Genomic DNA, 25,242 nt, shown 5'->3' with positions numbered 1-25,242 from the left:
TCCTGAGTACTGAGTTCACAGGTGTGCGCAATGACACCCAGTTGAAGTTCACTGTTACCAAGAGGAGGGAGGGTTCTAGTGAAGAGCTAGCTAGTGAAGTGATCTGCTTTTAGCTCTCAGGCTGCACACCACTGATCAATTAGTCTTGCTGTCTTCCTAGAGGGAAAGAAAACTTTGAGGTTGGTAGCCATGGTGACCATCTGGGTGCCCACGGCCAGTGCTTGGATGGTTGCGCTGAGTGGAAGAGGCCATTGCTTGGGCTTCCATGGTACTGTGGATTTCAGCCTTCAGCCGCTGTCCTGTCTTGTGGGTGTCACTTCGTACTGGAGAAGCACACAGCAGGCTCGTTAACTCCCAGAGGGTCCTTGAGGAGAGAGGAAAAATCTGGTGACTTGTTTTTGTTTGTTTTGAGAAGCACACCACGTAGCCTAGGCTGCTCTCAAACTTGGGGTGGTCCTCCTGCCTCACCCTCCCGAGTGCTAGGATCACAGGTGTGCACCACCACGCCTGGCAGAGTTTGATGGCCTTTTGAGAGCTGGGAAGTGATCTCTACAGTGCTGTCACATGTTCCATCTATACAAGACAATTGCCTTTTCCCGGTGTGGCGTTGCCATCCCTATTCCTTTGAACCTGTGCAGAGCTTCCCAGGGTGCTGGGGGTGCATTGCAGGTGTTGTACTGTGGAAGGTGAGAGCCTGTCACTGACGCCGTGTCTCTCCCTAGATCGGGCCCAACACAGGCAACGACAGTGCAAGCTTCCACCACCCCGCCTCCCCCCAATGTGTGTCACCCCTGCCCCCGGAGGGACCATCTCTCGAGGTAAGCGAGGGGCCCAGCAGGTGGCTTGGGGAAGCCAGGGAAGAGGTGGCCTGGCAGAGCTGTTGCCTGGGGACTTGGGGGCCTGGCTCTGATTCCACAGTCTCCTGGGCCCTCAGCTGTGGCCTGGCATCTGGAGTGGGCTCGGCTCGGTGTGGGCTCCCCAACAGCCCCTTGTGGCAGGGACAGCACAGAGCCCTGCCTCAGCCAAACACCCCCCACTTGAAGGCTCTGGGGATGCTCCCAAATCACCTCCCTGTCCCCGCAGCACCTCAGGGCACCTCCCTGACCTCACAGCCTACCTCTTGGCCTTTGCTACAGTAGGCTTTCCCCTCACTGGGGTGGTGAATGTCACAGCACCCAGAGAAGTGGCAGTTCGCCCCAGGTTCCACTGGCCCCAGGGCCCAGGCCAGTGACAGGACCGTGGAAGTAGACTCCACTCTTTCCGGCTCCGCCATGTCCAGCTCTGCCGTGGTCACACCCCTGGTGGCCCATGGTCCTCCGTTCCTGCCCCTGGATCTCTGCTGTCTTCTGAGCTCTGTCTTGGAGGGTTTTGAGGGCCGAGGGCTCGGGAGGACACAGGGAACACAGCACCCTGTGTCCCTGCCACATGCTGCTGCCATGTTGCTGGGCAGTTCCCAGGCACACTGTCCCCTGGGCAACATAGGAATAAGCCCGGCCAGCCTCCTGATGCCCGGCTTCAGCTTGAAATGCTGCCCTACTGCTGCCGAAACTGGTGTTGATTGCCCTTTTTCCCCCTTAAAACGCCCTGTAACTTGAAAAGCCTGCACGTTAACGTTTCTGCCATGGCAGGTGAGTGGCTCGAGTGTCAAGAGTGCTTTGGCTGAGCTTGCAGATGGCCAGGGGGTTCACCAGGCTGGGCACAGGGTTGCTGCGTGGGGGGAGGCGGCCACCCTGCCACAGCCTGGCCTGGTTGTCCCTCCTCGAGCTGAGCCTCCTCAAGGCCTCTGTGAGTGGCACTTCCTGGCCGCTTCAGGCGTGTGACCTTTCTGCTATGCTTTCTTTCTTGCTGTTTCGTTTTTGTTTTGTTTTGTTTTTCGTTGAGTGGGGGCCTCACTGTGTGGCCAAGGCTGGTCTTGCATTCCTGGGCTCAAGGGATCCTGCTCCAGCCTCCTGAATCGCTGGGAGCCTGGGTGTGCACCAGCAGCCTGGCCCTGCCAGCCTTCCTAATTCCCTCGAGGCCTGCCTGGCACTGCTGCCTTTGAGAAGGAAATGTGCAGCCCCTGTCGCACCTACATGAGGAAGACAGCACAGCGCCCACCGGAGTCAGAGTTGGAGCATCAAAAAACAATAACCCTGGGCTGGGGATTTAGCTCAGTGGTTTCGCTGCCTGCTGCACAAGCGAAAGGACCCAGAGTTCGATCCCTGGTACCGGAAAAAAAAAAAACAAAAAAAACAATAACCCCCTTTTCCAGCCCTGCTGCTCTCCCATCTCCACTCCCAGCCTCTTTCCCGACTCCCTTCCCCGGGCAAGGGTGAAAACAGCAAGCGCTCACCCCCTCACCCCGTGTCCCTGTGCCCCTCCCCACCCCTAGAGTGAGGCACTGAGGACCAGAAAGCACTCGGTGAGCCTGCCTTCTACCTGAGCACTTTGCACTGAGCAGCAGCCTCGGCCCTCTGGATTTTGAGACAGGATCTTGCTATGTAGCCTGGGCTGGGTTTAAACCTAGAATCTGCTTAGATCAGCCTCCCAGAGTGCTAGGATTACAGGTGTGTGCCGCCACACCTGGCGTGTCTCCCTTTCTTGATGTGGTTTATGCCAAAGGACATGTGACTTCCTCCACTTGGGGACAGGTGACCTGGGAGGTAGGGCCATCGGGGTGCCCACCTGGCCTCGGTGGCTCCCCTTACCCTTCTCATCACCAGCCAAGTTGACCATTTCTTGCCATTTTATCCATCCCTAAAATACCTCAGAGTCCTTGGACAAGGACCCATGCTTTTTCTCTTTCTTTCTTTCCTTTGTTCCTCCTTCCCTTTCCTTTCATTCTTTCTTTTTTTTCTCTTGTGATACTGGGGATTAACCCCAGGTCCTTCACCCTGAGCTACATCTCTAGCCTTCTTCCCCCTTTTTAAAAATGTCTTTGTGACAGAGTCTTGATGAGTCTTTAAGTTGCCCAGGCTGGGCTTGAACTTTAGATCATCCTGCCTTGGCCTCCCAGGCACACACTTAGATGTCAGTGGCCCCTTCCACTTTCCCTTCAAAAGCTGGTCTGCCCTAAAGCTTGAACTCTGCTGCCTGACTCCTCCTTCCCCCATACTTGGGATTGAACCCCAAGGTGCTCCCAGCACCTTGAGGTATCTCCCAGCCCTTTTTATTTTTTCTTTTGTGATAGGGTCTCACTACATTGCTCAGGGTGGCCTTGAACTTGAGACCCCTTAACCTCAGCTGGATTGCAGGAATGTGCCACCATGGTAGGTTTCCTGTTCCCTATTTTGGGGCCTCCAAAGTTTAGAGTTCTAGAACATTCACTGTAGGTATTCAGCAGACCTTTTGCACCTCACTTCCACATTGCTAGATGTCAGTATTTAGGATGTTTAGTACCGGATGTTGTTTTTTGTTTTGTTTTGTTTTGTTTTGTTTTTGGTACCGGGGATCAAACTCAGGACCTTGTGCTTTCAAGGCAGGCGCCGGAACCACTGAGCTAAATCCCCAGCCCTAGTACCAGATGTTGTGCCTGATCCAGAAGTAGACATCGACCTCTCTGAGCCAGTAAATCCTTTCTGTTCTCAAGAACTTCCTTCCTTTTTCACGGGCAAAGGAAGTAACTCTCTTCTCCAGGACAGTGGAGGAGAAAGTTTACTGCTGGTGGGAAGGCGGGGTCATGCCTGGGCCCCTCTATCTCCAGCCTTCCAGAACAGGAGCAAGCAGGCTTTTCTTGGTAATGGTTAGGTGGTAAGTGTCTAGGTTTGGGGACTAGGCCATGTGTCTCATTTACTCACCCATGCTGTGGCAGCATGAGAGCAGCTGTTGATGCCCGGTCCCTGAGCCTGCACTGTGTTCCAGTCACACCATCCCCAGCAGCGGGTGGCAGGCGGCCTGTTCTGCAGGCTGTCATTTGCCAACACTGCCCTGGCCCGGGGGAGAAGATCATGGAGCCAAAAGGGTTCCAAGAGTTACACTCATTTTACAAGAGTTGAAGAGGTTTGTGGATGAAGCACCAGCCACCAGAACCCAGGTGAAAGGGTAAAACCCAGCAGACAGGAGTGGGGCACATAGTGCTCCCTAAGAACCAGCTCATTGATCGGTATCAGTTATTTTTAACACAATGTCAAACATCTCATGCATTCAGAATATGCTTTTTTCTTGAGACAGGGTCTCCTTATGCATTCCAGGCTGGCTTTAAACCCCCAGCAGTCCTCCTGCCTCAGCCTGCTCAGTGCTGGGATTATAGGTGTGCACCACCACACCTGGCCTTTTCTGTGATTTTGAGACAGTCTTACTATGTAGTCCACGGCTGGCCTCCAACTCACTTTGTAGCCCAAGCTGGCATTGAACTTGTGGCAATCCTCCTACCTCACCTCTGGCATGCTGGGATTAAATATAGGAGTGTGCCACCATGCCCTGCTCAGAATATGTGTTCTAAAATAGAGAAAATAATACAGTGGATGCTGTGCACCTGTCACCGTGCTTGAAGAGTTAAGTACTCATGGCCCATCTTACTTGTGTTTATCCCTTCACTCTGGCCCCTCGGAAGCAGATCCAGGAAATCGTGGCATTGGGCCTTGTGGTGAGCAGCAGCCAGAGCAGGTACCACACTGAAAGCTTCCTGAAGCCCACGCTCCCCGGGGGACCTTTCCGTCTAGGCTCCGTCTCCTTTAGCCTGCAGACACCAGTTTGCCACTGTTGCCCCAGCTGGCTTGGTAAACTTCTGAGGGAGATTGGGCTGCTAACAGTCCTCAGAAATAGTTGCGGAGCTCACTGGCTGCCCAGGCTTTTGGCAAACAAACGAGCCATGTGGCAAAACACAGAGCACTGGGAGAACTGTGCCTTGGTCCAGTGCTGGTGATCTGGGTAGAGGTGTTTGATACAGATAGTGTTGTTTCCTTGTCACAAGTGCTGTCATAATTGCTGCCAGAGCCACTTTCCTTTTGCCCCTTTCCTGGTAGAGGCCCACTGAGGCCTAAATAGAGGAGTTGGAATTGAAGCTCTATCATCCTTCCTGGGTCTGTCTCAGGCATCTGTCCCTTGTCCTCACAGACTTTTTTTTGAGACAGACTCTCACTTTGTAGTCCAGGCCGACCTTGAACTGAGACCCTCTTCCCAAGTGCTGAGATTACAGATGTGCGTCACCATGCCATTTGTCCTCTCACACTTCTGAGGCCAAAGACTTCACAAACAGAGGACTCTTTACAACCTTCTTCCAATTTTTTTTTCTTTTGGTACTAGGAATCAAACTCAGGGCCTCAAGCTTGCCAGGCAGGCACGGCGCCACTGAGCTACATCCCCGGCCCCCCTCTCCCAAATATTACTGTTTGATCCTAACCACAGCCACACCACATGAGTAGAGCAAGTTTGGACGAACTATTTCCAGTTGATGGAAGTTGCTCCCTGGGCAGGTGGAAGTGTTGAGTGGGACTAAAGCCAAGCATGAGGCCTCAGACCCTCTGTTCTCTCCATAGGTACTGTATAGTCTGCTCCTAGGCCACCAGTCAGCACCACCTGGGAATTGCTAAAAGGCAGATTCCCAGGCTACACTCCTGACCTTGTGCACATGAACCTGGGAGTAGCAGTCAGGAATGTATTTGAACCAGCTTTCTAGGGTTACGGGAGTCGCAGTCTGAATTCTAGAACAGACAGATGCCTGCGCACCACCTCTGGGCAGGGCTTCTGTGGGGTCACTGCGACCCCGATGTCCCTGCTGTCCGCTGTCACTGCCCGCAGTCTGCAGGTTCAGCCTTTGATTCCCTCCTGACACAGCCCAGAGCCCTTGGGGGCAGAACAGTGAGCCAGGCAGAAATCCAGGGATGGCAGCTGGGAACTGGACCCCATCTGGCTTTCGAGGAAGGAGGGAGCCTGCCTGGCACTCTCACTGTGGGACCGGCTTGGTTCTTGGTACTGTGTCCAGGGTTGGGTGTTTTCACCCTTGATTCCAGCCGAGTGGATTAGTTCAAGACGTCTGCCCTCTCCTGGGTCCACATTCTGGAAGAAATTAGGAGATCCCGAGTTCGATCCCCGGTACCAAAAAAAAAAAAAAAGGAGATGGAGGTGCCCCGGTTAGGAATTACACCCCAAGGGCGGTCTTGCAAAGGGACCTGGAGGGAACTTGGTTCGCTTCCTTGGGCGTACATTAAGCTATGTAAGGCCTGACACTGCCTCCCCAAATCTCACATCCCCCTTCGCGTTCTGGCTGCCGGGGCCAACCTTGGGGACAGGCCAGGAGCCTGGCCCGCCAAGCCAGCAGGGGGCGCGCGCTCTCCGACCGCCCCTTCCTCGCGCCTTTCGCTGGCGCCGCGCGGGCTGTTGGGAGGAAGATGGCGGCCGCCAGGAGGCTCATGGCGCTAGTGGCCGGCGCCTCTCCGCGCCTGCGGCTCCCTGACCCTCACGCTATCCGGCGCCAGGGACGCTCGCGCGGCCTCTCGTCCAGCCTCGCCCGCCTCGACGGTGCCAAGGAGGCGGCCGAGCTAGGGGTGGAGCCCGGAGAGCCAGGGGAGGGCGACGCGAGCATGGTGAACGGTGAGGCCGGCGGCGCGGCGCCCTTGGCTCCAGGGTTGGGCTGGGTGCGGACCAAATGGGCCCGAGGGCACCTGCCCCCGGGGCGAGCGGGCCGTGAGGGCGTAGGGAGAGCAGGTAACATCTAACATCTGCAGGGTCCCTGGGGCCATGCCTTGGCGGGACGTGTAGATTCGGTGTTTCGGCGTCTCAGACACAGGCAAGAGGACACAGCTTTGTGCCAGCTGAACAGTACAAAGCACGGAGCTGGTGAGGACGTCTCAGCCCATCAAGGGACTCCGTGCGCATCCGTGGTCCAGCGGGCCGACGTTGAGTCTGTCGGTTTGCCCCTCCCTGGAGTCACTTTAGACCCTGTTAACTGCTTGATTCCTAGTTGTTTTATAAGATGGCATTTAGGATGAGACAGATCCAGAACTACCCGCAACGAAACAGTTCTAAAGCAGGTATCGAGGTTACGTCAGAACTCCTGGAGCAACATCAGCAAATGGAGTGCACCCCAACATCGCTGTCATTCCCGGGTGCCCTACGGGAACCAGAGTTCCCAGTGCTGTGAAAAAGCTTCTCAATGATTATAACCAAGCAAGTACACCGGTACACAAATGTAGCTAGCCAGTTCCATTCTGGAGCAGGTTTAGCTGGAGGCTGAGAGTGGCAAATGAAAAGGCCCCTGTCTCCTCTGCAGATCTCTGTCTCCGTTTGTTGAAGGGCCACTGTGGTACCTTGGGACCAGACCTTTTTTATCTAACCACTCACTCCCCTCAGGTCTCTTCGTGGCCTAAGCCTTGTGTGGGTCAGAAACTTCCTCTAGGTGGATATCTCACCGATCTGTACTTTGGGGTTGATGCAAAAAACAAATGAAAGAAATGAGATCTCTTTCTTGGTATCTGATGCATTTTCCCCTTGATGGCAGAGAAATTAGGAAATAGCTCACACCTTTGTCTGCCTGGTGATCTTTTATCACCTTACGTATAGCCTGGCTTTAGGGAGGTTTCTGCAGTTTATTGAGGAACAGGTGAAATCTGAGGCATGGTTTTCAGAATCTGTAGCTCATCACTGACCTACAATCTTGTGTGTCTCACTCTGGGGAGTCCTTGGTCTCCAGTTTGTATGTATGGGGGACTTTTGTTCTTTGATTTAGAGCCTTCTTTCCTGCATCATATGTGCGTGTGTGTGTGTGTGTTATTATGTAGCTGATGTTTCATATCAGGAACCTGGGGGGCTGGGGATTTAGCTCAGTGGTTCTGGGCCTGCCTTGCAAGCGCAAGGTCCAGAGTTCGATCCCCTGTACCAACAAACAGACAAGGAATTTGGCTGAGGAAGAGGATATTGGCTGTTTGTTTTCCCCCATGGAGAACTTAGTTTATGGGTCCAGCCAAAGCAATGCAAAGTTGTTTCTGGTGTTCTTTTTAGACCAAAATGAATAAATGAGATCTATTGGCTGGTTCCCTCCTGTGGTGTATGGGTCATGGGCTCTTCAGATCATGCATGTGTGTGTCCCCATTCCCCTGAATGCCCTGCAGCTGGTCCTCCGTCCTTCTCCATTGTGCTTCTGGGTGATTTGGGGTCATGAGCCAGTTGCCTCAGCATCCAGTCATTGGTTGTTTTGTTTCATAGCCCATGGAGTTTTTAAAAGAAAATTAACAGCTGTATTGTCTTTGTTCTTATTTTCTTAGCCTCTAGGGACCTGTTAAAAGAGTTCCCACAGCCCAAAAACCTTCTCAACAGCGTGATTGGAAGAGCCCTTGGCATCTCACATGCCAAAGACAAGCTAGTCTACGTGCACACGAATGGACCGAAGAAAAAGGCAAGTGCACCAGTAGCTGGGAGCCCCGTTTACTTGGAGGAGGCTGTGTGGCCCTATAGCTAAGGTATTTCTTGTCACGGAGGCCAGAGTTAGGTTTTCTGAATTAAGACGGCCAGCAGAGTCTCAAAACCCAGTTAGGCTTGAGGAAGACACAGAATATACATGGGCTTGGTTTGGGGAAAAGGAACACAAGGCAGATGACGGAGGGAGTTGTCCTTGTGCCTGAGTCAGGCCCCTGCTTGGATCCCTAGTTCGAGTCTCCTACTGACCCACTAGGACCACAGAGGGCTGGAGGTGATGGTGAGGATTCCTACTTCTAGACTCTTATAGGTCCTAGGATCCACAGAAGCATGCACAGACCACTTGGAAAAGAAGATTTTTAAAGCCTGTCCCAGTGTGCCCTTTGTCTAGAGCATTTTCAGGAAGCCGAAGAACTCACATTCCTGAGGGCATTAGAGCATTATAGAGAGTCGGTGCTGGGCTGGAGTTCTGTCCTGCATCGAGGCCCAGAGTGGCCGTAATACATTGTGCTGCGATGAGCACAATTTTGCTGTTGCTTCTTCCTAGGATGTGCAACAGCTGTGTAATTTGGAGAGGCCACTTCCCTGATTGTTTCTTCTCGCCCCCAGAAAGTCACCTTGCACATAAAGTGGCCCAAGAGCGTGGAGGTAGAAGGCTATGGCAGCAAGAAGATCGATGCTGAGCGGCAGGCTGCAGCTGCAGCCTGCCAGCTGTTCAAGGTAACTCTCCTGCAGTGCAAACTGCTTGCCGGGACATCTTGGTTGGGTGGACACAGAGTTCAGCCATTCACCTGTTTGGAGCCCTTCCTACCTCCTGGTTCTTTTCCCTTTTTTCCCTATTCCATGAAGGAATAGACTTTTTCTGAGTTTCTTTCTCCTCCTTTGCCATCACACGGTGGTTATCTACTGTCTGGTTTCACAAATTGCAGAGTACCCTTCCATGGAAACTCTGTCAAGGATGGTGGCTATCTTTCCAGTTTGATTTCTGCTCTCCCTGTTCTCTCAAGTGGGTCTCACACATAGCCATAGTTCCCTCCTGCTGTGGAAGCATGGCATCACTGTGCTTGTGCCCCAGTGGCTGGGCATTAGTGGGCTGTCACTATGGCTCAGTGTCTCTCCCCAGCTGACCTCCTCTGTGACTGTGCCAGCCTCGACTCTTCTTGGGTTCCGAGGTCCACATCTCTACCCAGGGAAGAACAAAGCCTGGCACGAGTGTTCCTGCTGCTTCTCCTGTTCCTGTGTGGCTGCCTCCTTGTACGTCTTAGGAAGGGTGGTCCCTTGTCCTGGGCCCTGCACCACCTGCTGCTCTCTTCCTGGGTTGCCTGTCCATCCCCTCTTCCATCTTGATGGTGAACTTTCACATCTGTTCTCTTGTGATTCATAAGTCTCAAATGTACTGTGTCTTGATTGCTTCCCTTGGCTCTGCTCCCAGTGCAAATGGTCCTTGTGTGTGTGGTTTGCGTTTTCTCCACTCCAGTGTTGTCTCTGGTCTCCGTTACCTTTACATCCCCTTTGCACAGGGCATTGGCACTTCTCAGCCTTTCCTTGACCTCACTCAGCTCAGTGCTGTGGGTTTGGCATTTCCTGGTGACCCTGCTTGCCCTTTCTCTCTGGATCATATTCCTCTCCTCCTCCTCTCCCACTCTTTGAAACGTCTTCTTTATTCTTTGGCCCTGGGATCTTAGGATCAGCCAGCCTCTCTTTTGTGTTTAGTGTTTCAAAATCTCTCTCAGGCAGGTGTCTCAAGCGGGAAGGCTTTGGCCCCCCATGGAGTTTTTAGCCTTTTTGTTTCTGTTTTGAGACAGGTTGTCATTAAGTAGCCCAAGCTGGCCTTTGAACTTGTGATCCTTCCGCTTCAAGTCTTGAGTGCTGGGATCACAAGTGTGCACCACCATGCCTCACTCCCACCCCCACCTGGGATTGAGCCCAGGGCCTTTGTACTGATCTGTATCCCCAGACCTTTTTTTGAGACAAGGTCTTGTTGAGTCACTGAGTTGCTTAGGTAGGGCAGGAACTTACAAACCTCTTGCCTCAGCCTCCCACAGTGCTGGGATCACAGATGTGTTTTGGCCCATTTTTTTGTTTCATTTTGTTTTGAGACAGGGTCTTGCTATGTAGTGCAGGCTGGCCTTAAACTCACTGTGTAACCTAAGGTGGCCTCAAATTTGTGGCGATCCTCTTGCCTCGGCCTCCCGATTGTTGGGATTACATGGGGCAAGCCACCATGCTCTTTTTTGGGGGGCGGTACTGGGGATCAAACTTGGGTCCTTGCGCTTGCAAAGCAGATGGTTAAACCACTGAGCTAAATCCCCAGCCCATATTTTTCTTTTGATATAGTACACCTTGCTAAGTTGCCCAACTTGGATTCAAACTTGTGACCTCCTCCTTTGACTTCTGAGTTAGCAGTGATTTTTCTGTTTCTTTGGAAAATTCCACTGGAATTGTGATAGAAATGAACTGAGGCTGTATATAGCTTTTGGAAGTATGGATGTTTTTACAATACTCATTTTTCTAGTCCAGGCATAGCTTCCTATTTGTGTCTTCTTCAGTTTATTTCATCACTGTTTTATACTTTTCAGCATACAGATCTTTTACCTCTTTGGATTAGATTCATTTGTAATTATTCTTTTTTTCATTTTTTTTTATTAGCCCATGGTTGCAGTTACATGATAATCCGTTCCTTGTGGAGAGTCGGCACATGCATATAACACATCTTAATTCTTTTTATGTCCCCTTCCCTTCATCTCCCTCAACCCTGTATTTTTTGTTACTTCTGCTGGTTGGGTGGCTTTTGGTTTGTTCCACTTCACTGTCCCTGGGGTTTGCCTTTGGTGAGCTGAAAGTCTGTAGGGCTGCATCTTGTTTAAGTGTTTTCTCATTTTCTTTTCTTTCTCTTTTTTCTTTTTTTAAGTTTGATTCCTGAGTTAATGCTTGTAAATTGCTTATGGCAAGTAGCTTTATTGCTAGTATTCAGAACTCTTAGGAAATGACTAATGCTCAGAAGCATCTTCCAGGTGTAGCTGGCTTTTGGGCTTTGAGTCTGTTGCAGGATCCTACTTCTTCAATTTATTGGGGATGAGAAGTTTTTGCCTACTTGGCCTAGGTACCAGTTGTTTGGCACTGGCCTGTAGGATTTTGTTTTGTTTTGTTTTTAAGACCCTTAGGCAGTCTCAGTCTTGGTATACCAGGAAGAACAACTGATTAACACAATTATGTCACCTTGGTTAAAGTAGTACAATCAGCAATAACAATAGCATCAAATGTAGCCTAGGGAATGACAAATTGCAGCCCCCAATATGGCTTTTTTACCTTTAGGAGAGAAGATTTAAAAGGGGTTAGGGGGTTAAAAACAAATAGAAGAAGAGGTCAGAAGCAAGGTTGAAGGACAAGGAAGACAGGTGGGAAAGAAAAAAGGAAAAAAATAAAAACAAGAACAGAACAACAGCAAAAAATCAGAAACAGTGTTCAAGAAAAAACAAAAAAGAACTAGAAAGGAAGAAAAACAAAAAAAGAGAAAAAAAACTCCAAAATGTCCAATTCAAGGTGTGTCTCTGCTGTCACTGTTTGGTGATGTGGGCAAACAGTCCACAGCCAAACTGATTAATCCCAGCAAGCCAGCTGCAGCTTCATGGTGGGCTAGTGGAGAATCCCAGCCAGCTTGCCCCTTTAGTTCCTCTGAAGTTGAGGCTGGAACTGGATTCCTTGAGCATACAGTAGTCTCTGTGTCAACTGCCAGCTTGAACTCTGCTCCCTGACCTCCTGCTGACTTGAACTCAGCACCTGGACTGAGGTACCAGAAACCACTAGAATGGAGTCTGCCCAAAGTTGTTCTGAGTTCTGGGCTTAGTAGGCCCCTCTCCAAGATGGCTACCAGCCAATCGCCCTCTCCTGGTGAGGTGTGAACCTGGATAACTCACCCGGCGCTGCAGTCCAGTTTGTTCACTGCTCTGTTCCACTGGTGCGTTTTTCCATGGAGGCCTCTGTGGGTCTGTAGTCACTGTGCGTCTGCTGTTTTGGCCCACCGTTCCCTTTCAAAGAGGCCAGGCTCTGAGAGTGCTGCTTGGCACCTCCCTCCTCTTCATTAGTCTCTCTCTCTCTTTACTCTCCCTGTAGACTTCACTTCTCGCCTCAGATCCTTCCTGGGTCCTGGGGACCCTCTTCCCTCCTCCTCCTTCCACTGCTATATTCCAGTGTCAGGACCCCACATCTCAGCCTCTTTCTCTGTTCCTTGCCACTCCACCATCTTCCCCTCACCCCTGTATTATTGATGCTATTGTAAACAGGATTATTTTCTTGATTTCTTTGTCACATAGACTGTAATTGGAGCGAAGACAAATGCATCTTTTTTTTTGCTACCAGGGATCGAACTCGGGACCTTGCGCTTGCAAGGCAGGTGGTGGCACCACTGAGCTAAATCCTACTGCATTTTATTTTTGTATGTTGATTTTGTGTCCTTCAACTTTTACTGGATTGTTTTTATTGTAAGTGGCTTTAAAAACACTTGTCCTTTCTGTTCAGCCTATCTCCACCTCTGATTCTGCGTGTGAAGTTGCATCTGTTCAGTAGTGTGGGCTGCGCTCACCAAAGCTTCGAGATCTCTGCCCAAGTCTGTCATCTTCTGCCTAGCTCTGTGGGCCTCCTTTCCCTCTGTCTCCTGCTCAGATAGATGCAGGAGATGCAGGGCTTTCTCTTGTCGTTTAGTCAGTCGGGGCACAGCTGCCCTTTATGGCCATCCCTCAGCTGGGGGCGAGGTGGGTAGATGGATGAAAGGAGACTTAGGGTACAGCTGGCCATCGTCCAGGCTGAGCCCATAGCTCAGCCGATCCTCATACGGTCCCTTTTCCCCTCAGGGCTGGGGGCTGCTGGGTCCCCGGAACGAGCTGTTTGACGCGGCCAAGTACCGGGTGCTAGCGGATCGCTTCGGCTCTCCGGCTGACAGCTGGTGGCGCCCAGAACCCACCATGCCCACCACGACCTGGCGGCAGCTGAATCCTGACAGCATACGACCAGGGGGACCTGGGGGCCTGTCCCGCTCCGTGGGCCGGGAGGAAGAGGAAGATGAGGAGGAAGAGCTGGAAGAGGGGACCATTGATGTTACGGAATTCCTGTCCATGACGCAGCAGGACTCCCATACGCCACTCCGGGACTCCAGGTACGGTCGGGAGCTGGCCACACCTGCGTGGGGTGGGTGGGTGCTCCCTGGAGACAGACTCGAGGCTCTGTCCCACTGTCCACCTGTTACGCCCAGGCCCTCGCTGTGTGTCTGCCCACCCGTGGGGACACCCACCCTGGTCTCCATCGTCTCTCGCTGTGGCTGGGCTTCCCTCCATGGCTCCCTCAGGTCCCATAATCTCCGCGCCCCCGCTGCCCATGCTTGCCCTTTGCTCTGCTCTCTCCGCCTGTCCCCTGCACCCTCGCATGTCCCAGCCCCCAGGTCTCAAGCCTCAGGGGAACCTGGCCCAGGAGGAAAGCAGACTTCTTCACCTGAGCTCTTGATCCTCCCAGGGGGGGTTCCTTTGAAATGACAGATGACGACAGTGCTGTGCGGGCCCTGACCCAGTTTCCACTTCCCAAGAACCTTCTCGCCAAGGTGATTCAGATTGCAACATCCTCCTCCACAGCCAAGGTGAGCCGGGCATCCTGGAAGTGTGCCTGGGCAGCTCACTCATCTGCTTCCCCTGAGACGGGGGAGGAAGGGCGCCTCGGGAGCAGAGGGCTGAGGGTGCCCCTTTCCTAGGCTCATGCCTCAGCCAGCTGGAAGGGGAGGAGAGGCGGAAGGGAAGTTGAAACAGGAAGTGAGGTGCAGTGGCACACACTAATCTCAGTGCGCTTAGAGGCTGAGGCAGAAGCATCAGATTGTTCAAGCCCAGCCTGGGAAACCTGGCAATTTAGTGGAGCCTGTCTCCAAACAATGAATGTAAAAGGCTGGGAGTGTAGCTTAGCATGAAGGCGCTGGGATCAAACTCCTGTACAGTCTGTGCATACGCACGCGCAGACACACACAGGGAGCAGGCTGGGTACCAGGATTGGTAGGCCAGAATCCATTCCAGAGTGGGCGGTTGGGAGTGGGTGGCTGTCTTGTCAGGTATGAATCTGACCATCGCTGCTACAGCGGGGGCTAGGGCTAAGCAGGACTTCTGTCCAGGGGCAAGGCTTTTTGCCCTAGGAATGTGTCAGTTCTTTTACAGCTGCCTTAACGTGCCAAGGACACAGGCAGGGGATGGGCTGGCATTACCTGGGCACAGGAGAGGGTGGTCATCCTGCTGGGCCTGCTCATGGCTGTGCGCCGGGATTCCGGGCCTGGTACCTCCTGAGACTGGTTAATGCTCCCTCTGGGGCCCTTCGTATCCTGAGAGTGTCACAACTCCCCTTTCATCCCATTGTGACTTTGCCTCCCCTCCTTGTAGAACCTCATGCAGTTCCACACGGTGGGTACCAAAACCAAGTTGTCCACGCTCACACTCCTCTGGCCCTGTCCAATGACATTTGTTGCCAAAGGGCGCCGCAAAGCAGAGGCTGAGAATAAGGCAGCAGCCTTGGCCTGTAAGAAACTGAAGGTGAGTCCAAGAGCATCCCCAGGCTGTGGTCTGTGCACGCTGGTCCCCCTCTCCAAAAGTGACACTGCTTCACCAGGCCCTTGCCCTGGGCACACAAACAACCGGGGTCCTGGCCTTGCTTCTGGGCATGGACTGCTATTTCCACGACTTCCCCAGAGGTCCTGGAGGCTGCTGGGCCTGCAGAAGTGGCCTCCCAGCTTGGCTAGACCAAAGTGGAGCAAGAAAGGGCCCTCCTCTTCCTGAGCAGTGTAAAGCTGCAAGAGGGCAGACAGGTCCAGAAAGAGCCAGTGACCGGGGGCTGGTGATCCTGGGAGGAAGCTGGGAGAAGGAAGCATCGCAGTGCAAGTGTGAAACAGCTTTGGGATCAGCTGATGCCATGTGCCTGAGCAGGCAGGACCATGACTGTGGGCTTAGTGCCGAGCGCTCGGGCCATCAGCCCTGCTTTGATACGTGTGGCTCCAGTGCAGGTCCGGCTGAGGGCGAGAGGTGCTGCAGGCCGGGTGGAGAGGAGGGCAGAGGGGCGCGGTGTGCAGGCCGGATGGCCACACATGCACTGACAGGAGGAGGCGGCAGAGGCTGTGTGTGTGGGAAGAACGTCTCCAGGTGGCAGCAGAGGTGACAGATGAGCCGAAAGGCTGCTTAGCTCACCAGAGGCTGTGGGTGCCACTCCACGCTGCACTGCCGGAAGCTCTTTCCCTCTCCCGGAAGCTTTCCCTTTCCCGGCTAGTGGGGCCTTCCTGTTCAGGGAAAGGGGATGGGCCCGGTAGAGGGAAAGGGTTCCTTGGGGCAGGTGTGCTCAGTCCAGGCCTTGGAGGATGGGCAGAGCTGGCTGCTCCGGCTGAGGGCATGTGGGACTCGGCTGCTTCTGCACACGGCTCAGGGCTCTTGTGAGGTAGCTCTAGGCGTGCAGGGACATGAGCTAGTGTTTTCTGGTAAAGACTCATCCAGTCACAGCCTTTGGGGAAGTCTGTATCCTCTCTGGGATGGGGTCGAGGATGGGATGAGGGCCATGGGAGACCTGGAGGTATGGTTGGGGTTCTCGGGTCCTGTGCGAGGCCCCTGCGTCGGGGGAGCCTTGTCCTCAGCGCCACGCTGGAGCCAGGCTGGGCCTGTTCTCCTGGGACATGTCAAGCTTAGCTCTTGAATTAATTTTAGCTAGGTGACTTGGGTTATTTTGTGGAGATTCATGTTTTCCTAGTTCCTAATTTCTCGCTGTGGTTTGCAGTGAGAAAACTAAACTCTCTTGGAAAAGAGATCCCTTTACCCAGTGTCTCTCGCGGCGCTCCCAGCCTGTGTGGGCCCGGAGCACAGCCTGAAGCCCACATGTCTCCTCTGCAGAGCCTGGGCCTGGTGGACAGGAACAACGAGCCCCTCACCCACGCCATGTACAACTTGGCTTCCTTGCGGGAGCTGGGGGAGACCCAGCGCCGGCCGTGCACCATCCAGGTGCCAGAGCCCATCCTCCGCAAGATAGAGTCCTTCCTGAACCACGTGAGCGCCCCCTGCCACCCCTCGCCTTCCCATGGCCCACGAGGCCCTGGGGTGGTTGTGGTCTGAGTCCTCTGCCCTCGGGTTCGGCCCTAGCACCTAACCCAGGGAGTCCCATAGTGGAGGCAAATTGTATTGCCCTGTCGCCACTTCGCTTGCCTCCTTGTCCCCCAGTACCCCGTGGAAAGTTCATGGCTCTCACCCGAGCTCCGACTGCACAGTGAGGACATCTTGCCCCTGGGCAAGGACTCGGGGCCACTGAGCGACCCCATCACTGGCAAGCCCTTTGTGCCCCTGACTGAGGCCGAGGAGGTGCGCCTGAACCAGAGCCTGCTGGAGCTGTGGCGGCGACGGGGACCCATGTGGCAGGAGGTGCCCCAGCTCCCCGTGGACCCACACCGGGACACCATCCTCAATGCCATTGAGCAGCATCCTGTGGTGGTCATTTCTGGGGACACGGGCTGTGGGAAGACAACGCGAATCCCCCAGCTGCTGCTGGAGCGCTACGTGACCGAGGGCCGCGGGGCCCACTGCAATGTGATCATCACGCAGCCTCGCCGCATCTCGGCCGTGTCCGTGGCGCAGCGGGTCAGCCACGAACTAGGCCCCTCCTTGCGCCGGAACGTGGGATTCCAGGTGCGCCTGGAGAGCAAGCCGCCGGCACGGGGTGGGGCACTGCTGTTCTGCACGGTGGGCATCCTGCTGCGCAAGCTGCAGAGCAACCCCAGCCTGGAGGGCGTGAGCCATGTCATTGTGGACGAGGTGCACGAGCGCGACGTGAACACGGACTTCCTGCTCATCCTGCTCAAGGGCCTACAGCGCCTCAACCCCACGCTGCGGCTGGTGCTCATGAGCGCCACAGGCGACAATGAGCGCTTCTCCCGCTACTTTGGTGGCTGCCCTGTCATCAAGGTGCCTGGCTTCATGTACCCCGTCAAGGAGCACTACCTGGAGGACATCCTGGCCAAGTTGGGCAAGCACCAGTACCCACACCGACACCGGCACCATGAGGTGAGCGACTCCTGGCCCCAGTGGCCCCAGTGGCCCCTGGCCTGTCCTCTGCATCCCCTCCTCCCTGTCTGTGGCTTGGTGACCTAGGGCAAGTTAACCGCCCCGCCTGAGCCTCAGTTTCCTTGATGGAGACAGGAACGCTAGTGCCCAGGTGGCAAGTACGAGAGGCTTGGAGCACACATGTCAAGTGGCTCTGGCCCTGTCCTGCGCACCGCCCTTCCCCGGGCCTAACTGGGGCCTCTCTTCCCCCACCCCAGTCTGAGGACGAATGTGCACTCGATTTGGACCTGGTGATGGATCTCATTCTGCACATTGATGCGCATGGAGACCCAGGTGGGTGCTTCCGGCCCTGGCCCACCATCTCCACCCTGGCACCCGCTGACCGCTGCCCACTGGCCAGAGCAGCTGGCTCATGCGTGCAGGCCCTTTGCAGGTGGGATCCTGTGCTTCCTGCCCGGGTGGCAGGAGATCAAGGGAGTGCAGCAGCGCCTGCAGGAGGCCCTGGGCATGCACGAGAGCAAGTACCTCATCCTGCCAGGTGAGAGTGGGAGACCAGACTCAGGCACAGGGTTCTGACCAGTCGCACCACTTTTCCATGCGCATCTCGCTGATCTGGGCCTCGGTTTCACCAAGGTGGGGTCAGAATCCCCTCCTGGGGCTGGGACTGGCAGGAGCATGTCTGTAACCAGCGTGTGTCTTGCTGCCCGTCAGTGCACTCCAACATCCCCATGATGGACCAGAAGGCCATATTTCAGCAGCCTCCGGCTGGGGTGCGGAAGATAGTCCTGGCCACGAACATCGCGGAGACCTCCATCACAGTCAACGACATTGTGCATGTCGTGGACAGCGGTCTGCATAAGGAGGAGCGCTATGACCTCAAGACCAAGGTGGCGCCTCTGCCCTTGGCCTGGCCAGTTCCCGGCCGTGCCTGAGGTCTGTCCTGTGGGGAGCTGCCGAGGGTTTGAGCAGTGGGAAGGCACTGAAAGGTGCTGGTGTGTCGGCCCCCTGCCTCCCCCAGGTGTCCTGCCTGGAGACCGTGTGGGTGTCGAGAGCCAATGTGATCCAGCGCCGAGGCCGGGCGGGCCGCTGCCAGTCAGGCTTCGCCTACCACTTGTTCCCACGCAGCCGGCTGGAGAAGATGGCCCCCTTCCAAGTGCCCGAGATCCTTCGCACGCCCCTGGAGAACCTGGTGCTGCAGGCCAAGATCCACATGCCTGAGAAGACGGTGCGGCAGGGTGACGGGGCAGGTGGGCGGGGGCCAGCGGCTTGAGGCCCACGGGCGCTGCTTGTCCTCGCTAGGCGGTGGAGTTCCTCTCCAAGGCCGTGGACACCCCCAACATCAAGGCGGTGGACGAGGCTGTGATCCTGCTCCAGGAGATTGGTACGTGGGGCTGCCAGCCCAGGGGGAGCAGCACAGGGGCTTAGCTGGGGCTGACGGCCGCACGCTTGCAGGGGTGCTGGACCAGCGCGAGTACCTGACCACCCTGGGCCAGCGCCTGGCCCATATCTCTACGGACCCCCGGCTGGCCAAGGCCATTGTGCTGGCCGCCATCTTCCGCTGCCTGCACCCGCTGCTCGTGGTGGTCTCCTGCCTCACCCGGGACCCCTTCAGCAGCAGCCTGCAGAACCGGGCGGAGGTGGACAAGGTCAGCGTGCGTCCCTCCCTGCCCGTCCACGGTACGCGGGAGGTGAGGTGCCCTGGCCTCACCCAGGACCCCGGTGCCATCTCCCCCCAGGTGAAGGCACTGCTGAGCCACGACAGCGGCAGCGACCACCTGGCCTTTGTGCGCGCGGTGGCCGGCTGGGAGGAGGTGCTGCGCTGGCAGGACCGCACGTCGAGGGAGAACTACCTGGAGGAGAATCTGCTGTACGCCCCCAGCCTGCGCTTCATCCATGGTCAGCCCCGCCCACCCGCCCCGGCCGCCCCGCCCCGCCCCGCCCCGCCCCCCTTCACGCCCAGGCCCACGTGCCCCTCCCCAGGGCTCATCAAGCAGTTCTCTGAGAACATCTACGAGGCGTTCCTGGTGGGCAAACCCTCAGACTGCACACTGCCCTCGGCCCAGTGCAATGAGTACAGCGAGGAGGAGGAGCTGGTGAAGGGTGTGCTCATGGCCGGGCTCTACCCCAACCTCATCCAGGTGCGGCCCTGCGGGAAGTGGGAAGCGGGAAGCAGGCCCGGCTTCCCGGCCCCTGCTCATCCCCCTGTCCCTGCAGGTGAGGCAGGGCAAGGTGACCCGGCAGGGGAAGTTCAAGCCCAACAGTGTCACCTACAGGACCAAATCCGGCAACATCCTGCTGCACAAGTCGACCATTAACAGGTGAGGGACAGGCAGGATGGGACAGGGGGCTGGGAAGGGCCGAGAGGGCGGCCTGACTTAGCCGTGTCGCTTCCCCAGGGAGGCCACGAGGTTACGGAGCCGATGGCTGACCTACTTCATGGCCGTCAAGTCCAATGGCAGCGTCTTTGTGCGGGACTCCTCCCAGGTGCACCCGCTAGCAGTGCTGCTCCTGACCGACGGGGACCTCCATGTCCGGGGTAGGTGTCCACACCCTCTGCTCCTTCAATGTGTCCTCGGCCTGGCCTCGCAGTGACTGTCATCTTGCCCCTCCCCTAGATGACGGGCGCCGTGCCACCATCTCCCTGAGTGACAGTGACCTGCTGCGGCTGGAGGGGGACTCGAGAACCGTGCGGCTGCTGAGGGAGCTGCGCCGGGCCCTGGGGCGCATGGTGGAGCGCAGCCTGCGCAGCGAGCTGGCCGCACTTCCACCGAGTGTGCAGCAGGAGCACGGGCAGCTGCTTGCGCTGGTGGCAGAGCTGCTGCGAGGACCCTGTGGTAGCTTCGACGTGCGCAAGACAGCGGATGACTGAGCCCCTCTTCCGCTGGGGCTGTGTACAGAGTGCAAATGTTTATTTAAAATAAAGCTCTATTTATCCCTTGTGAGCATCGCTGTCCAGTAGGGGCGCAGCACTGTGGGCCAGGGGGGCCAGGGGTTGTGTGGCCTCTGCTGCACCAGGCCTGAAGCACGGAAGCCTGTGGGTCACTGGCCCTGTGGTCTGCATGGTGCTGAGCAGCTTCTCACTAAGACCTAGCCTGCCATGGCGACACTGCAGACATTTGCCCTTGGTGACAGCCGCAGGCCGGCTGAGTGGTGCTGCGGATACCCAGGTGGTGTGCACAGTGCATGCTGGGCCCCGATGGAAGGAGTGGAACAGACAGAGGCTACCCAGGGCCTGTGTGTGGAACATCAGGCAGCTTTATTTACTCAGATCAGTACAACAATCACAGACTGGTAACAGCTGAACCACAGCAAGATGGGGAGCACAGAAATGTCCGAGCTACGGTCCCCATCCGTCAGGTCGGCCTTTGCGGATCCTCTGGCTTGCGGGACACTTGAAGGGAGCAGGAAACAGACAGCCTCTTAGGGTGGACTTGGGGCCCAGCCCAGGCTCTCCACAGCCACCTTCCTTTCCCCAAGCCCTGGCCAAGGAGCACTTGGAGCCCTTCATCAACTTCAGCATCAACCCTAGGTAGGGAGAGATGCAGGTGCCTGCAGACCCAGTATCTCCACCTTGGCCTCCTCCTGCTGACCGCTCCGGTGCCCTAGTGTCGCTGGCACAGCAGACAAAATGGACTCTAGCTGGGCTCACTGTCCAGTAGGCGTCTTCCGCAAGGAAAGGACCACCTGAGGCGTGGGGATGCCCTCCCTTAACGTGGGGACCGGGGAGCGGAGTGGAGGGCCAGAGTGCCATCCAGGCTGGCCGCCACCACCACCTCCAAGACAAGTCTGCGCAGCAGGAAATGCCCCTCTGGAGAAGCCCTTGGAAGCTCCCAGGCCGCTTCACTACAAATTTGTTTTAATCCTTTATTAGAAACCATGCAAACTTTAATACAAAAAATACAAGTGCAATAAGAATCTTGTCCATACGGTCCCCGGGATCTCACTGGGGCTTGCCCACGGGCTGGCCCCTCCTCTCAGCCGGAAGGGAGTGGTGGCCCCAGTCTCAGGCCTCATTTTCCAATTTCCAGACCTGACTCCCCACTGTCCACATGAGACACATGGAGACCTTGGGTGTCCCAAGGCGACAGGTCAGGCTGCGGGACTGTGACCCCACGGCCCTCTCCTGCTTCAGCACTGGCCTTGCATCACACGGTGACCACCAAATCCCAGGGAACGAGACAGACAGATGCCAAACCCAGCCTCTTGGTTAGAAAAGAAAAGCAGCATACACACGAAACGCCAACACAAGCAGCCCACGCTGACCAGCGCATCACCAGGCTGCCTCCCTGCACCTCGAGTCCCTCCCCACAGCGCGCAGGGCATTCCCTCCCCACTCCCTTCACACCTACCAAGACCCTCACTTGGACATGGCTTCAACCTGCACAACTACTCCACTGGCTACAGGTTAGTGGGGGAAATGAGAGAAAGAAGAGCGTGACGGCAGCGAGGCAGGTACGGGAGCAGCAGGGTGCAGCATGGCTCCTAACTAATGTGGGGGAGCAGGACGGCCTGGTGCCGCCTGCACGGTGGGTGCTTTCGTGGTGTCACAGGGTGAGGCAGAGGCTTAGCAGGCTCCAGGGGGCACAGCCCAAGCAGGGTCACCACCTGGAACCACCGCACTCATCCCTCCAGGCTGGCCAGGGAGGAGGGAGGGAGGGCATGTCAGTTTCTTTTGGGTTTGGTCCAAAAAAACCAAACAGTGGAGGTAGGAATCCAGTTCCTCCCTCTAGATCCCACAGGACCCCCACTCCCCTGCCTACCCCGAGGCCAGCAGTGGCCAGTGATGGGACAGGAGCAAAGCAGGAGGGCCGGGCTGGGCCTGCGGCCGCCCAGAACCAGGGAAGGGCCTAACAGGGCTGCCCGGCGCCTGAGTGGGCACTCACAGGCCTAGTGGGAAGCCTGGGACAGGGAGCCAAGGGCCGGGAGCCAGGGAAGTGAGGGGCCGGGAGACAATGTCGGCCCCGTGGTCGGTGCGGGCCCTGGCGTTTGCCCGGAACGTCAGCCTGTAGGTCTCAATCTGCAGGGACACAGGAGCGGGGAGGGAAAGGGAGCGGGGGAAACAGGAGGGACACGGGGGAGACGGAAGACGAGACCAGAATGTCATCATTAGATGCCTGGAAAATAAAAGGTGACTTTGTTAAAACTCAGGCCACACTCTAGTCGAAAACAAAGGAGCTCAATTTCCGGCCAGTGGCGGGGCCCCGGCTGGCCCTCAGGCCCTCAGGCCGAGCCCAGCCACTTACTTGTCTCCGGGATCTGGCTGTCCAAGGTCTGGGCCTCCCTCTGGTCACCACCCCCTGACAGGGTGGGGAGGCCACTGAGGCCACCGGCTGGAGTGGGGGCGCCAGCGTCGGGCGCAGCCTCAGAGCCGGCCGGCTCCTCCCCTGCAGGGAGGCCTGGGCACGGAGGGGCCTCGTTGCCACCGCCCTCAGTCTACAATGAAACATGGAGACAGTGAGGGTCAGCGAGGGGGAGTGGGATGGTGGTGGTGATGGCGGTGGCGGTGGCGGTGGCATCACGCAAGTCCCAGACCTCACCGCCCCTCTGCCCCAGGATGCCGCCTGCCCCTGGCACCCACGGGACGAACTGCCAGGCCTGGGAGCAGCAGGCAGAGCAGTGGCACGGCATGGACCACCCTGCCTGGCCACTTTGGGGGTCCTCTCCATTGCCACTGCAGCTCCTCTGCATCAGGCAGCGCTTGGGACCCAGGGACAAGGGAGGCAGGGAGGAGGTGTGCAGGAAGGGGAGCCCAGGGAGAGCTGGAGCTTGAGCGGAGTGCCAGGGAAGGCTCGGCGTGGGGGCAGAGAGGAGGGAGTGGAAGTGGACACGCCTCCATGGGCTTCAAGCACAAGGGGGAAAGGCACAGGCCTGTGTAGTAGGAAAATAACACCAGAAATAGTGAAGAAAGGGAGAGACGGTGCACGCCTGCAGTCCCGGCCCTTGGGAGGCTGAGGCAGGGGGATCGCCTTGGGTTCGAGGCCAGCCCGGGCTACACAGTGAGCTCAAGGGCAGCCCGCACCACAGAGTGAGTACAAAGTGAGACTCTATCTCAAAAAAAGAAAAAGAGAAAAAAGCGGGGGGGAGGAAAGGGACAGAAGGTGAATAAAGAGAGGACGAGGCTTGAGCGTGATGGTGCGCCCTGTCCTGGCAATCTAGGAGGCCGAGGCAGGGGCGATTTAGGGAGACTGGTCTCAGAGGAAACGGAACCCCCATGCGGCTGGGGCCAGGAGAAGTGTGCGCCGCTGGCCTGCGGAGACCAAGCCGAGGCAGCTTCTGTGGCCCGCCCTCACCCCTCCCCGGTGCAGCACAGGGCCCTCACGCTGGAAGCCCACCAGCTGCCACGACTGGGACAAAGGACAGACGGCGCCCTGGCACACAGAGGGTCTCAGCACTGTGGATGGAGGCAGGGCGGGCGGGCGGGAGGGAGGGAGGGAGGGAGCCCGGCTGGCAGAGGATGAGCCGCTGCCGGGATGAAGAGCCTCCGCCTCCGCTGCAGCCCTCACAGGGCCGGGGGCCGGGCTCCCCACCTCTCCTGCCCGCCCACCAGGCTGATGGAGGACGATGGGAACAGCAATGGTGGGGGTGACGATGGCTCCTGGAGACTGAGGCCGGTGCCGACTGAGGCCGGAGAGAACCCTCTCCCACCAGCGCCTGCGCCGCATCGCACTGCGCACTCCTCATGGGGGGGGCGGACACTCACTGTGGCCCAGACCTGCCCGGCCCCACCCCAGCGCCCGGCCCACACCTCCCCCGGCGGCCCAGCGACCCACTCGCTACCTTCACGCTGCCTCCTGCGGGCAGGTGGCCCACGTTGTCCAGGGACCCCACCTTGGCCTGGGCCTTCTCCTTGAAGTTCAGCTTCTGGCTTTCAATCTTGACATCTCCTCCGCCTGGACAGAGAGGACCTGGTCACGGGGGTGGCAGGGGAGTGAACACCGTGCTCACAATGCGGGGAGCCAGGAGGGACCCGAGGCTGCCCCAGGACTCTGTGCCCCATCTGAACAGGGAGGCTCAAATGAGGTGGCCCAGTGAGCACGCTTGTCAGAGAAGGCCTGCTCTTGCCAGACGTGTGGCACAAGCCTGGGACCCCAGCAGTCTGGGAGACTGAGGCAGAAGGACTGCATGTTCAAGCTCGGCCTGGGCAACTTAGTAAGACTGTCTCAAATGTTAAAAACAAGCTGGGGATACAGCTCAGTAGGAAGGGCCTGGGTTCCATCCCCAATACTACACAACAGAAAGCAGAAAGGCTGCCCTTGTGGAAGGACGCAGACACTCAGCCCACAGGGAGGGAGGGAGTGCCGCCGGGCCCTGGGGCAGGCCCCACTCACCCGGCTTGTGCTTGATGTTCGCCTTGGAGCCGCACTTGGAAGAGACCTTGGAGATGTCCACCTTCTTGCTCTGGATCTGGACCTGCAGAGGAGCAGGAGCTCAGGTGCCTCGCACAGAAGGGGAGGCAGAGGCCAAGCCCACGCTGCCTTTGCCACCTCCGCCAACTGAGCTTCCTCTCACCCTCTCCCAGCCCCGCCCCAGGCTGTCGAAGGCCAGGGTCGTCACCCGAGGGCCAAAGAGCACTGGTCCATCCTGGCCCCAGCCCTCACCTCTGCCCCAGCAGAGCAAAAGCCAGAGCAAAGCCAGGTGGTTGTCACACAGCTGCAGAGCCCGACACGCGGCTTTCTGAAATGTTCCTGTAGCTCCAACTGAAAACCTTGCCCCTTCAACTCCTGCCTGGAGAAGTCCTCTGGAGTGACATTCTGGCCTACTTCCTTCCTGTCATGTGTTTTGGTGGTGCAGGGGGCAGGGTGGTGGGGCTGAACTCAGGAGCTGCGTCCCCAGGCAAAATTTTTAGAATTTTTTT

The 25,242-nt window shown here is 56.8% G+C and overlaps 2 protein-coding genes across 56 annotated transcripts in view; one reads left to right on the top strand and one right to left on the bottom strand.

Moving 5' to 3' along the window:
- Dhx30 (DExH-box helicase 30) overlaps positions 1-20,329 on the top strand; it is a 29,553-nt gene extending 9,224 nt beyond the window's left edge. For 3 of the 6 annotated variants that reach the window (XM_087187079.1, XM_087187082.1, XM_087187081.1), the window contains 21 exons: positions 723-818; positions 2,017-2,204; positions 3,170-3,248; positions 8,181-8,311; positions 8,941-9,051; positions 13,182-13,483; positions 13,837-13,957; positions 14,739-14,888; positions 16,227-16,379; positions 16,551-17,387; positions 17,645-17,720; positions 17,821-17,925; positions 18,099-18,274; positions 18,406-18,612; positions 18,687-18,768; positions 18,840-19,033; positions 19,124-19,283; positions 19,368-19,525; positions 19,602-19,705; positions 19,784-19,923; positions 20,003-20,329. In XM_087187079.1, the coding sequence (XP_087043205.1) occupies positions 723-818; positions 2,017-2,204; positions 3,170-3,248; positions 8,181-8,311; positions 8,941-9,051; positions 13,182-13,483; positions 13,837-13,957; positions 14,739-14,888; positions 16,227-16,379; positions 16,551-17,387; positions 17,645-17,720; positions 17,821-17,925; positions 18,099-18,274; positions 18,406-18,612; positions 18,687-18,768; positions 18,840-19,033; positions 19,124-19,283; positions 19,368-19,525; positions 19,602-19,705; positions 19,784-19,923; positions 20,003-20,256 (3,824 nt within the window). In that variant the 3' untranslated portion in view covers positions 20,257-20,329. Of the gene's footprint in view, positions 1-722; positions 819-2,016; positions 2,205-3,169; positions 3,249-6,284; positions 6,511-8,180; positions 8,312-8,940; positions 9,052-13,181; positions 13,484-13,836; positions 13,958-14,738; positions 14,889-16,226; positions 16,380-16,550; positions 17,388-17,644; positions 17,721-17,820; positions 17,926-18,098; positions 18,275-18,405; positions 18,613-18,686; positions 18,769-18,839; positions 19,034-19,123; positions 19,284-19,367; positions 19,526-19,601; positions 19,706-19,783; positions 19,924-20,002 lie in introns of those variants that run through there. The other 3 variants (XM_087187083.1, XM_087187084.1, XM_087187085.1) reach the window with 2 other exon arrangements.
- Positions 20,330-20,609: 280 nt separating this feature from the next.
- Map4 (microtubule associated protein 4) overlaps positions 20,610-25,242 on the bottom strand; it is a 165,839-nt gene continuing 161,206 nt past the window's right edge. For 14 of the 50 annotated variants that reach the window (XM_004834953.4, XM_021256631.2, XM_021256642.2 and 11 more), the window contains 4 exons: positions 24,716-24,797; positions 24,165-24,277; positions 22,631-22,820; positions 20,610-20,778 (listed from right to left, as the gene is read on the bottom strand). In XM_004834953.4, coding sequence (XP_004835010.2) covers positions 20,741-20,778; positions 22,631-22,820; positions 24,165-24,277; positions 24,716-24,797 — 423 coding nt within the window. In that variant the 3' untranslated portion in view covers positions 20,610-20,740. Of the gene's footprint in view, positions 22,502-22,630; positions 22,821-24,164; positions 24,293-24,715; positions 24,798-25,242 lie in introns of all 50 variants that reach the window. The other 36 variants (XM_021256626.2, XM_021256669.2, XM_087187052.1 and 33 more) reach the window with 7 other exon arrangements.

Source organism: Heterocephalus glaber, unplaced genomic scaffold (assembly GCF_053883595.1).
Source record: "Heterocephalus glaber isolate CG9 unplaced genomic scaffold, H.glaber_assembly_v1.0 deba00001504, whole genome shotgun sequence".
Taxonomy (NCBI): Eukaryota; Metazoa; Chordata; class Mammalia; order Rodentia; family Bathyergidae; genus Heterocephalus; species Heterocephalus glaber.
Note: the sequence above shows the minus strand (reverse complement) of the source record. Positions and strands in the feature narration are given on the sequence as shown.